The sequence below is a fragment of the Hemicordylus capensis genome, chromosome 3 (genome assembly GCF_027244095.1).
Source record: "Hemicordylus capensis ecotype Gifberg chromosome 3, rHemCap1.1.pri, whole genome shotgun sequence".
NCBI classification, from domain to species: Eukaryota; Metazoa; Chordata; class Lepidosauria; order Squamata; family Cordylidae; genus Hemicordylus; species Hemicordylus capensis.
Window position 1 is genome coordinate 301,647,490 of NC_069659.1, and position 15,001 is coordinate 301,662,490.

Consider the following 15,001-nt stretch of genomic DNA (forward strand, 5'->3'; position numbering starts at 1 on the left):
TTTGAATCCCCTAAGAGTAGCAATCTACATTTCAAAGGGATAGCATCAGAGCAGTGGAGAAGTGATGACAAATGTCTTGACCCTCTAGCCCTCTGACTTACTAGTCTGTCCTCCACTGTCTGAGGCAAAGAGACAGCGCAAAGTCCTTTAACTTCCAACAACCAGGAGTCGACACCGACTCGATGGCACACTTTACTTACCATGTATGGTAACTCATACTCTCCTTATGCCCACCACCTAGAGGACAAGCCCGCAAATCCTTGGAACCCCAATTCTAAGGGATAAAAACCTATGAGCCCTTATATCTTCTCCCTTTTCTCCCCTCAGGGGACACAGGCCATGAACAGTCCTGACCCCCATCTTTCCAGGGCCTGTTCCCTGGTCACATGAGCTCCTCTGGCATGGCTCCTTTTCTTCTTTTAATAAAACGGTGGCATGTTTTATTGTCTTTATTAGCATCTGTTTCTTCCTTTTCCTGCTTTCTAGGAAGAAGAACATTTTAAAAGTTGTACACAGAGAACATAGCCTCTCAGCACAAAATGAGTACTTTTTGTGCTCTTAAGAACAGACTTTATTTTTTACATTTATATCTTGCTTTTCCTCCAAGGAACCCAGAGTGGTACATGGTTATGTTTATCCTCACAACAACCCTGTGAGGTAGTTTGGGCTGAGAGATATGTGACTGGCCCCGAGTCACCTAGGGAATTTCATGGCTGAATGGGGATTTGAATTCGGGTCTTCCTGGTCCTAGTCCAACACACTAACCACTACACCACATTGTCTCTCTGCTTCATTGTTAATAGCTGACATGAGAAAAGTTACTCAAACTAGTCCAATTTAAATTAAAAGAACCAATTAGGCACTGCCTAACTTTTCAATATGATTATTTTGAGTACTTTTCCTCATCATGTCAGCCACTATCTCTCTTGCTGTATCCTGTACAAAGTAGGAATATTGGCACTCTTGTCTTAATATCCTAGCAAACAGAGGATATTCCCTGTGGCATGCTGTGGATAAGGTCAGATCCTGTGAGGACAGTCTGTGTACTGGGTGAGGTGATGGTAGTGGTCATGGCTTTACATTACAGGATGTATACACTGTTTCCCGCCCACATTTTTTAAAAAGGTATTTCCATTATTTTCCTCCCAACATCATTTTTCAGGGATTGCTTAACTATTCTCTCTTCCTTTTGAAGCAAGTCCTACTGAATTTAATGGAGACGGTTTAATGGAGCACCAACAAACTACTATTCTGGTACAGACTGCCCTTGAACATGGAGGTTCTACATGACACCAAAGCTGCCTGTGAAAATTGAGGCTCCATTTCCTCAGTATGGTAAAGTGAAGCTTCCATAACACCTTGCAGTTTAGCTCTGATGTAGAACCTCCATGTTTCAGAGCAACGTACACCAAAATAGTAGTTTAGTGTTGAATGGATCACCAAAATACAGGAAGCCCTCCAGTACCATGGCGGATAGGTTCTGGGAAAACCCCACAAGCCCTGAATCCACTATATTGGAGTGCTTAACCTAACCCAAAAAATTGGGTTAGATTCAGCATTCAGGCTGCATCAGTGGCTGAGACACTCTTTAATTGTCCAAGCCACTGGACACTTTCAGAGTCTTTTAGCCTGAAAAGTGGGTAGAGTGGCCATTTACATTTTAAACCACCCCACCCATCAGCTGAAACATCAAGTGAAGTTTTCACATTCACTGGCAGTTTGGCTCTGGTGCAGAACCTCCATGTTCAGAAGCAGTCTACACCAGAATGCTGGTTTCTTGGTGCTGGAAATGGTTTTTGGGATTTATTTGGAACTTGCTAGCATGGGTTTTTTAGTCCCAATCATATATATTTTTACTCAGAAGTAAGCCCCAGAGAAAGAAATGGTTCTCACCCCTTCAGTAATTTCTTCCATGCTTTCCTGATAGGCTCAGAGGAAGGGAACACATTGCTCACATTCTTGCCTAAGATCCCTGCTAGGATCCTATGTAGGCTTACTCAGAAGTAAGTTTCAGTGAAATCAATAGACTTACTTCTCAGTAATTTATTCCATGCTTTTGCTAAGGGTTCTTGCTTTCCCCCTCTGGGGACGCAAGAGAAAAGAGAGAAAGGGGCAGAGGGAGAAAAAGTGGGAGGGAGGGGGGACTATACAAATGTCATAGTGCTCATAAACACACCTTGACAGGCACCTATAGTCAGAAGCAGGAAGACTCTTGCTAGAAATTGCCAGGATTTGCCCCTCCCAATTTTGGCTTTAGAATTCTCAGTTGGCAGACTCAGTTATGCTCTTTTGAGGAATAGTAAGGGAACATCAAACATTTTAAAATATATCTTATCTGTGGTGAAAAAAATATCACCCAACACTTGGAACCCTCTTTTTAGGAGTTAAATGTTAAAACTGCTGTATCTCAGTCATTTTGCACCAAATGTGCATCAGTTCTGGAGGGGTGGTGCCCCTTGTTCTCTGGTGGATCTGTGAAACATTTCATTGGGATTGGATAAATACTTTTGATCTTATAAGCAATAGAATAGTCAGGGCTTATAATGGTGAGATGTTGAAAACACTCTTCATCTTAACTATACTGGCACAACTATGCCAGTATAATTAAAAGCCTTTCAATATTAAAACAACAGTGTTACATTAAATTACTGTCTGAGTAATTAATGTAACATTACTATGTTACATTAAATTCCTGTCTGAGCCAATGGCTTTTAAGTATAACCTATTTCCATATACAAATACTATTATTATTACTATCTATATATTTAATTCTCTAAGGCATACCCGTGGCTAATCCCATGCGTGGCAGCTCTCGCGAGAATTCAGAGAGAAGCCGGATAGCCACAGGACGGGTGGAAGGGAAGAAAATGGTGGCAGTGGCTGGCTGGCTGGCCAGAAAGTGGTGGGGGGCAGGCGGAGAAGAAGTGGGCCAGCTGGCCAGCCAGCCAGAAAGGTGGTGGGGAGAATAAGCAGGCAGGGGGGTGGAGAAGAAGCGGGCGGGCCAGCCAGAAAGCGGCAGCGGAGAGAAGAAGCTGGCTGGCCGGCTGGCCAGAAAGCAGCAGGCAGGCGGGTGGGAGAAAGAAAAAGGCAGTGGCGGGTGGATGGGCTGGTCAGAGGCATAGACGCTCTGCACCTGGTCCTGCTAGTTTAGAAATAATGTATCTACTCTGTAATATGACTCTTTTAAGCCCATCTGATAGTGGCCTGTAAAACTGCAGCTGATTAGCATTCACCATAAAAACCTTGCATTTGATCTGTTAGATCCGTGTTTCTCAACCACTGGTCCGTGAGGAATTGAGTACCAGTCCATGAGGGATCACTAATAACCACCCCACAAAAAAAGAATTTTGGGCTGGCAGAGACCACCGAGAGCTCTCTGGAGCTCATTTCCAGGCAGCATTCTCTGCTGGATAACGTTCATTTCACTTCCTCGAAATGAACATTATCCAGCAGCAAGGTCTGCCTGGAAATGAGCTCTGGAGAGCTGACCAAAATTGTTGGGGGGGGGCGTGCCTGGGGGTAGAGTGGGGGTGAGGGGAGCAAACCCTTACTAATTGCTGGTCCAAGAACCTGCACTTGAATAATGTACCGGTCCATTATAGGGATGTTCCGAACCGGTCCAGCAGTCCGCGGTCCGTTGGTTCGGTCTGGGGGTTCGTGGGTTTGTGATTGAACCAAACCCACCACCACCCCAATTCCATCTGGACCGGAACCAAACCGCCGGTCCAGTCCAGCAGGTCCGTGAACTTTTTTAAAAAATTTAAATAAAAAGTAACTACCTGTAGCCCCTTTGGGGGCCTTGCTGTAGCCACAAGGGGTCTGTGAGGGTTCCCTCTCCAGCCGCCGGCCTCCCTCATCACTGCCACGGCAGGATAAATGTAGTCTTTTTGGCCCTTTCAGGCCTCCGTATAGGCGAGCGGTGGCCATTTTGGCCACTGCCGCACATGCGCAAATGTCCTCTGCAAGGCCTGGCATGGCCTATGGCCTCACAGAGGGCATTTGCGCATACACGGCAGACAAAATGGCCACCACTCGCCTTTATGAAGGCCCGAAAGGGCCAAAAAGACTACATTTACCTGGCCGTGGCGGTGATGAGGGAGGCCGGCAGGGGGAGAGGGAACCCTCGCGGACACACACACACACACACACGGCTAAAACAAGCCCCCCCCCGAAGGGGCTACAGGTAGTTACTTTTCACTTAATTTTTTTTTTAAGTTCCTGGACCTGCCGTACTAGACCGGGGGGTGGGGGTTCGATGGGGGCCGGACCAAACTGGCCCGATTCCGTTTGAGGCCGGTTTGGTCTCGAACCGAACCAAGCCAGATGGTCCCGTGCACACCCCTAGTCCATGACTCAAAAATGTTGAGAAACACTGTGTTAGATGACTCAATTTCAAACCTTTTTAAATAATTAAAAAGGCAATGGCAGTTAAACAGGCATAAGTGGATTATTTGGAGAAAAATAATTATTTTTAATATAAGTACTTATTAAAATTATTGGTGATCAGTTCCAGCTTAGAAGAGACGTCCCCATTGCATTTCACGCAGAAGGTGAAAGCAGCTAAGAAAAGGAACATTTAGTAAATAATAACAATGCAGGAGAGGAAGGGTTAAGACAGCATACTCCATGGGGGATGTTCAACTGCAGACTGCTGTCTCCACAACTATTTTATTTTATTTTATTTTATTTTATTTTATTTTTTGAGTCAAGGTACATGCAATGGAGTGGCATGTAGAATTTGGCTCCTCAGGTTGCCAGCTCCCCAAGCAAACTGGATTTACTCCAGCTTTGCTACTTAGGGACATAGGAAGCTGTCATATACTGAGTCAGACCATTGGTCCATCTAGCTCAGGGGTGCTCAGCCTCAGCACTCCTGCAGATGTTGGCCTACTATAATCCCTGGCTATTGGCCACTGTGGCTGGAGATTATGGGAGTTGTAGTTCAAAGACTGCTGGAGGGGGCTAAATTGAGCAGGCCAGATCTAGCTCAATATTGTTTACACAGACTGGCAGCAGCTTCTGCAGGAGTACAGACAGGAATCTCTCTCGGCCCTATCTTGGAGGTGCCAGGGAGGGAATCACCTTCTGCACTTCTCAGAGTGGCGCATCATGTGGGCACTGGACAATCTTACATCCTGTTGCACTTTTGGCAAAAGTTGCACTCAACATCTGTCCTGGAGCTCAATCTTGGAGCTTGTTTTAAACACCATAAAATATGTGAAGTAATTTAAGATAAAAGATGAGTGCCTAAAACCATACAGAACATAGAGACAGAAAAGGACTTGAGTACTAGAACATCACAATCCTGATTGGCACTTACAAGTCAAAAATTAAACTATTTTCCACTTTAAAATCCAAAGCAAATTAAATAGGTTCTTCAGCATAGAGATATCAGTGGTTAGAGTAACTGGCGGAGCGGGACAACCGGTGGCCTGTGTGCGGCGGCTGCCTTGGCCCCGCTGACCCCGCCCCCACATCTGACATTAGACGCTGGGGCTAGCCACACCTCTGCGTCTGACATCAGACGCGGGGGCATGGTCTGACTGAACGGAGTCTTGAGGCTCTGTTCGGCCGACTCAGTTGCACTTTAACTGCCGAAGGGGCCTTTGGGAGCTAAACTAAGGCTGGCACTGTGTTGACAGTGCAAGCCAGGAGCGGCTCTTCCCTCCAAAGGGAAGATTGGTCAGCGGCCCTGATTGGTCAGCGGCCCGGGTTCTTTGAACCCATTGGCCCAATAGTGGCTCCGCCCCTGGTTAGAGTGATACTCTCTGTGCCCATAGAGAATGTAGCAAATGTTAACATTCAGGTTTCAACAGCAGAAGTTGAAGTTATGTGTTACTGCAGACTTTTGGCCCTCCTGAAGATGTTGGACTACAACTCCCATAATCCCTGATGGTTGGCCATTGTGCCTGAGGATTATGGGAGTTGTAGTCCAAAAGCAGCTGAAGGGCTGAAGTTGTACAGCCCTGCTCTAGTCTTTTCTATCTCTATGGTATAGAGTGCCTTGTAATCAATACTGAGTAACCACAACTAGTTCCCACACTTCACCTGGGATGTCTTTCCCAAAGTATGTTAAGTTACATGAAATTCTTATATATATTGCTCTAGACAACTTGTACATGTTTTTCCAACATAGTAGTATGACATTTTTAGGAAGTGAAAATTGTATGTTCAAAAAAAATCCTGAGGATCATGGCTTCCTGGCAAACTTGGGCCCTTTGTACTTCTTGAAATTTAGCACTGACCTTTTTCTTCAGACAGAAGATGCGTCTGTTTGTAATTTCATAGGAACGTGGGAAGCTGCCTTATACTGAGACAGACCATTGGTCCGTTTGTTCAGTATTGCCTACACACTGACAGGGGCTTCTCCAAGGTTACAGGCAGGAGCCCTATCTCGGATATTCTTGCATATGAATGGGAGACTTGATGTGTGAGCACTGAAAGATATTCCCGTCAGGAGATGGGGCTGCTCTGGGAAGAGTTTCTACGTTCCAAGTTCCCTCCCTGGCAGCATCTCCAAGATAGGGCTGAGAGAGATTCCTGCCTGCAATGTTGGAGAAGCCACTACCAGTCTGTGTAGACAATACTGAGCTAGATGGACCTATGGTCTGACTCAATATATGGCAGCTTCCTATGTTCCTATGGGGAGGCAGGGAGGGAACTTGGAACCTCAGATGCTCTTCTCAGAGCAGCCCCATCCCCTAGGGATCTTACAGTGCTCACATGTTGTCTCCCATTCAAATGCAAACCCGGGCAGACCTGCTTAGACCTGCTTAGCCAAGGGGGCAGTCCATGCTTGCTACCACAAGACATAAATGATGACAATGCAGAAGTCCAGCATTTTAATGTATTCACATTGTAGCCATATGATGTCAAATTTGAAGGTGGCATCCTGAAATGAATTAGAAACTCCTGCTTGGTAAATAGTTTTACAAAATGTGAAAATGGTTTTACAGAACTCATTTAATTACTTCTGCTTCTGCCCATTTAAGTACTTCTACAATATTCGTTAATTCTTATTTTTAGTAACCTTCCGTGAATCTGGAAATTACTCATTTGAAGATTGCGTGCAGAACAGTAAGCCACGGAAAAGTACATAATAATTATCATTAATCTTTATCTCCTGTGTCAGTTTTTTCCCCTAACGTATTTTTGTGCCTTCTTTTTCTCCCTGTTACGTATAACTTCTTTTAACCTGAAGGATGTGTGACATCAAACTGTATATGGCCTTGCGTGCCAAAGGCTGAATTGTGGCCAAGTTGATCAGGGAGTTGCAGAAATAATAGGAAATCTATAGTTTCTCTTCCTTAAGAGATGACTGAAAATGTCAGACTGAGCTGATTCCACTCTTGCACAATGGAGGCACATTCTCTTTCATGAGTTGTGTTGCCTTGGCCGCATGTATCTTTAGGAACCATTGCCCAGTAAAGTAACAGTGCTTATGTCCTGGATTATAAAGGTGTATTATTTTCAGAAAGCGTTCTTGCAAAAGCTATTCTATTATGCAGATGGCTCCCTTTCCCCAAAGGGCTCACAATCTAAAAAGAAACATAAGGCAAACACCAACAACAGCCATGGAAGGGATGCTGTGCTGGAGTTGGCTAGTGCCAGTTACTCTCCCCCTGCTAAGTCTAAGAGAATCACCACTTTAAAAGGTGCCTCTTTGCTCAATTAGCAGGGCTGTCTATCTATCTATCTATCGATCTATCGATCTATCTATCTATGCATGCTACATCTTTGAGGCATGAGTGTCAGCTCTGCTATAATCATCTAGCTAAGATTCAATCACACCTTTAAAAAAATTGCTTCACTAGATATTTAAATACTTGGAAATATTTCAAGCTGGTCTAGCTGAATATCTCAGCTTGAATTGGTTAGAAAGTGTAAAGGGGGGGAAGTCGTAATCATATCTAGGGATGATATAAGGGAAATTATGCCATTTTGGAGCATCTTACGTGATTTTACAACTTTGTAACTGAGCAGGCATTCACTTTTCGCATGCTTAGGTGTACACATGCAGCCCTAAATACCAAATCTGGCAGGGGGATTAGGGTTCATGTGGGGGCGAGTGGGCAGGGCATTTAGGATGGGTGTGTGGGGAGATCAAGTAGGAAGGTTGGGAGGATGAATCACCATGCCGCCTCAGCAGGTAGGGGCAGTAAGATGAGCCAGGCCTACTCTTCTGCACCCATTTTGCAGGCCTGCTCAACTTAGGCCCCCACCCAGCTGTCTTTGGACTAAAACTCCCACAATCCCCAGCCACAGTGGGCAATAGCCAGGGATTATAGGCCAACATCTGCAGATGGCCCGAAGTTGAACAGCCCTGCATTAGTGCATCCCTGTGGTTACCTGAAGGAGAAAGCACTTTTCACATACCCCAGGGTGCTTTTCTTTCTTGTCAACAATCAGTGGGCAAAATCCAGACTAGGTTAGTCATGACTAGGCACTATTGAACTGAAATAGCCAATAGAACTTAATCATGACTAACTTCATCTCAGTCTTGCCCATATATATGTGCTTGACTTCGTATCATATGATATCTTGTGAAGGAATGAGGCCAGCAGAGTCACACTCCCTCTGTCGATTCCCCGATAAAGGTCATCCATTAGGCCGACCAAGGCTGTCTCAACCCCATAGCCAGCTCTAAAGACAGTTTGAAATGGGTCTAGATAATCAGTTTCCTCCAAGACTGCCTGGAGCTTGTTGGCCACCACCCTCTCAATCACCTTGCCCAACCAACGGAGATTGGAGATTGGCCTGTAGCTGTCCATTGCCAAGGGGTCCAGGGAAGGCTTCTTTAAGAGTGGTCTAACCATTGCCTCCTTCAGACAGGGGGGCACCCTACCCTCCCTCAGCGATGCATTTACGATATTAACTAGGCCACCTCCAACAATCTCCATGCTAGATAGAAGCAACCAAGTTGGGCAAGGATCCAGAGAACAGGTGGTAGGCCGCCCCGCCCCAAGAAGTTGTCCACATCCTCAGGAGTCACAGTTTGAAACTGATCTAATCTAATACTGCAAGAGGGATTGCTGGGCACCTCCTCCAGAAATAGTGGAGTCCAAGTTGGCCTGAATACAGGAGATCTTATTTGCAAAGAACCCATTAAAGGCATCACAGCAGAGCAACTCCAGGGAATGATTGGAAATAGAAGGAGCAGAAACCAAACTCCTCACAACCCAGGATAGCTCCGCCGAGCGTGAACCTGCAGCCGCAACGAGTGCAGACCAGAATCTCTTTTTTGCTGCACACACTGCCACTGCATAAGCCTTCAAATGAGTCACATGCTGAATCCTGTCAGATTCAAACCGATTTCGCCTCCACTTGCGCTCTAGTTGCCTACCCAACCGCTTCAGATGCAGGGCGTGTGGCTTGGTGCTCTGGGGCGTGCATGCTTTGTGCACACAATAGAGGCCTCCTACCTGACTTTGTCCCCCAGCTGCTGGGAACCTCGCTATGCGAGGCAGGTTGGTTTGGATGCATTTTAATCACATTTTATTTCTTCCTTGTGCTCATTTGGTTGCTTTTCTGAAGGAACTATATTTTAAATTGAATTTTTTTCAAAGTAAAATTTCTTTTTAGCTTCTGTCTGTTTTCTTCAACCCATGCCAAAAGCCTTTACCACACTACTTAATTTTTAATACAACCGAAGTTGGAAGGCTGGTTTCAGTAGACTCAGCCAGAGAAAGTCAAAGAGTCTACTTGGAGACAGCGGTTAAACTTGTTTTATTTTTATTTTATTACATTTATATCCCACTCTTCCTACAAGGAGCCCAGAGTGGAATATATGGTTATATTTATCCTCACAACAACCCTGTGAGGTAGGTTAGGCTGAGAGATAAGTCATTGGCCCAGAATCACCCAGTGCGTTTCATGGCTGAATGGGGATTTGAACTCAGGACTTCTCAGTCCTAGTCCAACACTCTAACTACTGCTCATGGAGCAGGTTGAGACTGGGCTGTGACATGCGGTAGCACCATGGTGGGATCCGTGACACAGCCAAATCTATCTCTCCATGTCCTCATGATCAGGAAATGGTAGTATCTCCCTAAATGTCTGTCTACAGGCAAACATGGGCTGGATGAGGGATATAAAATCAAAGCTGAATCCAAGCAAGACAGAGGTGATCTTTGCAGGGGGTTACAATCTCCTGTTCTGGATGGGGTTACATTCCCACAGAAAGAACAGGTATGTCAGGTTGAGACTATGGCCAGGAGTGCTTTTTAACATCTTTGGCTGATACAACAACTCCACCCATTAGGAAGAAAATGGCCTTACATCAGCTGGTAATCTCCAGGCTAGACTACTGCAATGCACTCTTTGTAGAGCTGCCTTTGTACATAGTTTTGAAACTTCCGTTAGTCCAAAATGTGGTAGCCAAATTGGTCTCCAGGGTAACTCAAAGAAGAGACCTCATCATGTCTGTTCTTAAACAGTTGCACTGGCTGCTGATATGGCTTTTAATAATATTTGATCGGTTTTTAATGGTTGTTAAACAGAGTTTTATGTTAATATTTTACTGCTTTTATTTTATGTTAAATTTTAATGATTTTTTATCATATAGTGTTAATGATTTATTTATCATATAAGAAATAGATTATTATGACAGTATTAATACATATATTGGTGAATATGGGCATTTTTTAGAATGGACATATGGTGGGAGAAGACTTGCGGACTCCCATTGGGAAGGATCTACTATTCAGCACAGAAGTAGAAAGAAGGAACTATTCACATTTTTTGAAGAACAACTGAACTTTTTTGAAGAAGTTTACTGAAACAGCAGATACTACTGGAACACTGTTGTGTTTACATAGATCACTATATTATACTGTTCTATTGCTCTTACATGTATACTTCTGACGATGTTTGGTCATTATATCTTATTGATATACATTATATCAATTATCCATATCACAATATATATTTGATTGTTTCACTTTTAATACAATTTATATTCATATATCTAGTTGGTTATTTTGTTTTTTCGTTACATTATTGGATCTGTTTTTATTTGTTTGTTTGTTTGTTTGTTTGTTTATTTATTTGATTTCTTTTATGTTTAAAAAAGTGTAGCATGCAGTTGTTTCTAGAGTTTAAGGGTTTGTTTTTAAACTGCTCTCATGCAGCTATTTTACATCACATCAGATTACACCAGATTTGGAAGGTTGATTCTCTTGTCACCTAGTTAATGCCTGCAAATGGCCAGGCAGATTTAACATACCGTTTCCATTTTGTGACCAATAGAATGTGCAGGGCTTATGATGCAATGCTGAAACAATTCCTCTTCTTAATTATGCTGGTACTACTGAGTCAGTATAATAATTTGATCAATCTGATGAGTAAATATAGGTTATTTGCAAAAACCAAAGTAGGACAGATTCAAGCATTTTTTAAAGAAGAAAAAGATTCACCATAGCACGTCAAGATAAATAACTGGAAAATAATTTCAGAATATCGGACGTGACATGTTTCTGTCTGAGGCTTATTACCAAATGAGGAACAGCTGGGGTTTTCTTCCTCCAGCAGGGCTGCACGATTTTACTTCACAGCAGCTTCTTGCAGAGGTGTTGCATTCATAGCCTGACAAGGAGGCAGGATCATGTTGGACTGAGTCTATCTAATATTTCTTGTGTCATCAGGACAGTCAAGCCTGGTGAACTAAACTTTTATTAATAAGCAAGATTGCCAAAGATATTGAAGGAGGACTGCAATCAGCTGAGACAGGTAATTATTCACTCTTCTTTCATGTTTTGCTTCAGGCTGCACAGCATTACAACTATGAGGCTGTTCTCATGAGCAACCCTATCTGGGTTTGCACATCCATAACGGGGTCGGGCTGCTCATGTGAAGCACCGGGATCATGGCCAATCCCTGGGCTGCCCTGCCAGGTAGCCCAGGAATTTACCCTGGGCTATGCACATGTACTGGGTCTGGGCCAGGGAGGCCTTCAAGGAGCAGCAGTACCATTACCGCAGCTGCCATTTATATGTAAGGGTAGATGCCCCTTACATCTGCTTTTAAAGGTGCCACCCCAGCTGCCCCTTAGAAGTATTGCCAAGGATTCCCCTTTGCTTGTAAGGGGAGCATAGTCCCTCGAACTGGTGAACTGCAACAAACTGGTCTGCCACGGACCAGATTCGGTTCAGTTTGAACACAGACCTGCTGGCCTTCCTGAAGGCCAGTCCAATTTGTGATTGGGCCGCTTGAACTGGCCCAGTTTGTGGCAGACCAGTTCACTGCTAACTGTTCATGCACACCCCTACAAGTGAGCCCTGGTTGATGCAGAAGAGAGTAGAACTATTACTTTTCATTATGCCTATGTTAATACAGCCCAACACTGTATTACCATTTTTAGCATTACACGGCTCCCTCATTTCCAACTTGTGGTCCATGAAGGGAGGTAGATAGTTTCTATATGTGCTGTGACCTTGGTTTTTCTTATCAAAAAGCAGAACTTTATCTTTTGTCTCTACTGAACTTCATCTTGTTGGTTTTGGCCCTATGTTCAAGCCTATCAGTATTGTTTTGAAGTTTTATTCTGTCCTCCACATTTTAGCTAGCCACTCCATCCCCAGCTTTATGTTGTCTGCAGATATGATGAGCGTTCCCTCTACTTTCTCATGCAAGTCATGGATAAAAACATTGAACAGCACAGAACTCTGTGGTACTTCACTTTATACTTCCCACCAGGCTGATATGGAGGGACATTAATGAGCTATGAACCTGCCATGAATCCATGTAATATAACCATCACCAAACTTGTGATTTACCATCTTGTCAACAAATCTTTGCTGAAATCAAATTGCACTATGTCCATTATATTCCCAAGAGCTAAAAAGCTATAATTCTGTTTAAAAAGAGGTAAGATTAGTTTAAAATGACTTGTTTCTGACAAGCTCATGCTGGTTCATTGCCCACAGAATTAATAATTTGCTCTAGGATCTTACCATTTACTATTATCAAGAGGACCAGTCTGTGGTTTTCTGGCTCCCCCTTCTTCCTTTTTTGAGGAAAGAGACATTTGCTTGCCTCTAGACATTGCTTTCTCCAGAAGTTGTCAAAGACTACAAATAGGGTCCCTGAGATCACCTGGACACTTAAACACATTTAAAGTAGCCAGATGCTCTGTTACCATCAGTGCTGGCTCAGGACTTCTGTGTGCACAAGGCAGGACATCAGATTCTTCCCTCTTTGCATGGACTCTCCTCACCCTCCTGCCTCCCACTTTAAAAGCGGGGGAAGAGTGGATCTCCCTGACTCACTGGTGCCCTAATAATCTTCTGCCTGAGGCAACTGCCTCTCTCCTCACTTCATGGAAGGGCTCTGCTCTGTGCCTGTCTTGAGCCAGCTCCCTCCTTCTCAATTAGTGCAACTGTTGACAGGATAGGCCATACTGTCCTTGGGAGAGAAAACAGATGCAGAACAGTGATTGCATCTCTGTTACTCTGCTGTCTCCTGTTACAATTTCCCCATTTTCCCTAAGCAACAGACCTACCACTTCCTTGAGTTTCCTCTTGTTCTTGATTTTTCTCTTGTTTTCGGATCTATTGTGAAAAAGACTTTTGTTGTTTTGACATCGCTCACAAATATCAGTTCAGTGAACATGATGGGAACCAAAACTGAACACAATATCCTGAAATTCATGTCAAGAGTGGGAAAGCTGAAAGACGTATAATTTAATTTAATTAAAAATGATTTTAATTCAGACATAATTTAGGTAGGACTCGATAGCTAGAAATCTGAAAGGAAAAAAGAGAAAGAGAGATGGGAGATTCTGAAAAGCTTCTGAAGGCAAAATTGCAAACAATTCCCATCAGAAGGAAACACAGGAGACATCAAAAGCGACCAGTCTTGATGCACAGAGAACTGATAAGCAAAAAAGTGCATCAGGAATGGAAGGAGGGACATACTGATACTACTGAGTGAGTACCATTGAGAAAAAGAACTGTGGACTTGCTGTGAACTGTGTGTGGAATGTGGATTCTTTTCCTCAAGGGGTCTCATTGATTGAGAGAAATCTGTCAAACAGGGCAAAGAACAAAAAATCCTAAAAGAAAACTATGAACCCCACCGGCTTGGGGCTTGAGTAGGGGAAAGTTGTGGCCCTATGTGCCTCAGCCCAGGCACCCCTCAAGGGGGCAGATGGGGCCACCTCAAATCCATATATATATATATATATATATATATATATATATATATATATAATTGTACAAATATATTATATACAAGTATATGTACACACAAGCATCAATACAGCTATAGTATTTACACACACCAACTATCTACACCAGGCCTGCTCAACTTTGGCCCCCCAGCTGTTTTTGGAGTACAGCTCCCATAATCCCCAACCACAGAGGCCAATAGCCAGGGATTATGGGAGTTGTAGGCCAGCATCTGCAGGAGGGCTGAAATTGAGCAGGTCTGATCTACACAAACCAAAGCTTCCAAAACACACAAAAAAGAAACCTCTGGTCTCCAACACGCACGCACACACACACACATCTGGACAACAGTTCTACACATATTCAGTAGCTAGTTCTACATAGTCATATTTTTACAAATCCACATTTCTACAAATCCACATTTAAATATTTACACATATACATTTACAGATCTACACATTTACAAATATACACAGTGCCACACTGAAACACACACATCCCTGCCTAGTGTTTGTGTGTGTGCCCATAGCCCCCCGAGTGCTGCTGGCCAGGTGGAACCAGGGGATGTTCATCATCATGGGTTGTCCTAGTGGGTGGGTGTTTCCAGATGTCATGTCACTGCACTAGTGGCACTCTGTGACATGGCACAGCTGAAGAAAGAAGTGGGGGGTTAGGATGAGCGGGTCAACCATGGGCCAATCACTCACCCAGATCAATTTCCAGCTTGGGGTGGCCCAGCAGGGGGAGGTTAACCTTACAGAAAACCAACTGCTAGACCAAGCCAGGATCCAGCCAGGATTGAGCGGGTGTTGACATGTCACTATCACGTGAAAACA

At 43.9% G+C, this 15,001-nt stretch overlaps 1 protein-coding gene across 4 annotated transcripts in view; it reads left to right on the forward strand.

Annotated features, from left to right (window-relative positions):
- Window positions 1-15,001, forward strand: part of LOC128349196 (G-protein coupled receptor 35-like) — a 47,679-nt gene that overhangs the window by 27,058 nt on the left and 5,620 nt on the right. The window contains exons 1-3 of one of the 4 annotated variants that reach the window (XM_053305224.1): window positions 4,018-4,183; window positions 11,643-11,727; window positions 13,710-13,925. In XM_053305224.1, the coding sequence (XP_053161199.1) occupies window positions 13,768-13,925 (158 nt within the window). In that variant the 5' untranslated portion in view covers window positions 4,018-4,183; window positions 11,643-11,727; window positions 13,710-13,767. Of the gene's footprint in view, window positions 1-4,017; window positions 4,184-11,593; window positions 11,728-13,709; window positions 13,926-15,001 lie in introns of those variants that run through there. The other 3 variants (XM_053305225.1, XM_053305227.1, XM_053305226.1) reach the window with 3 other exon arrangements.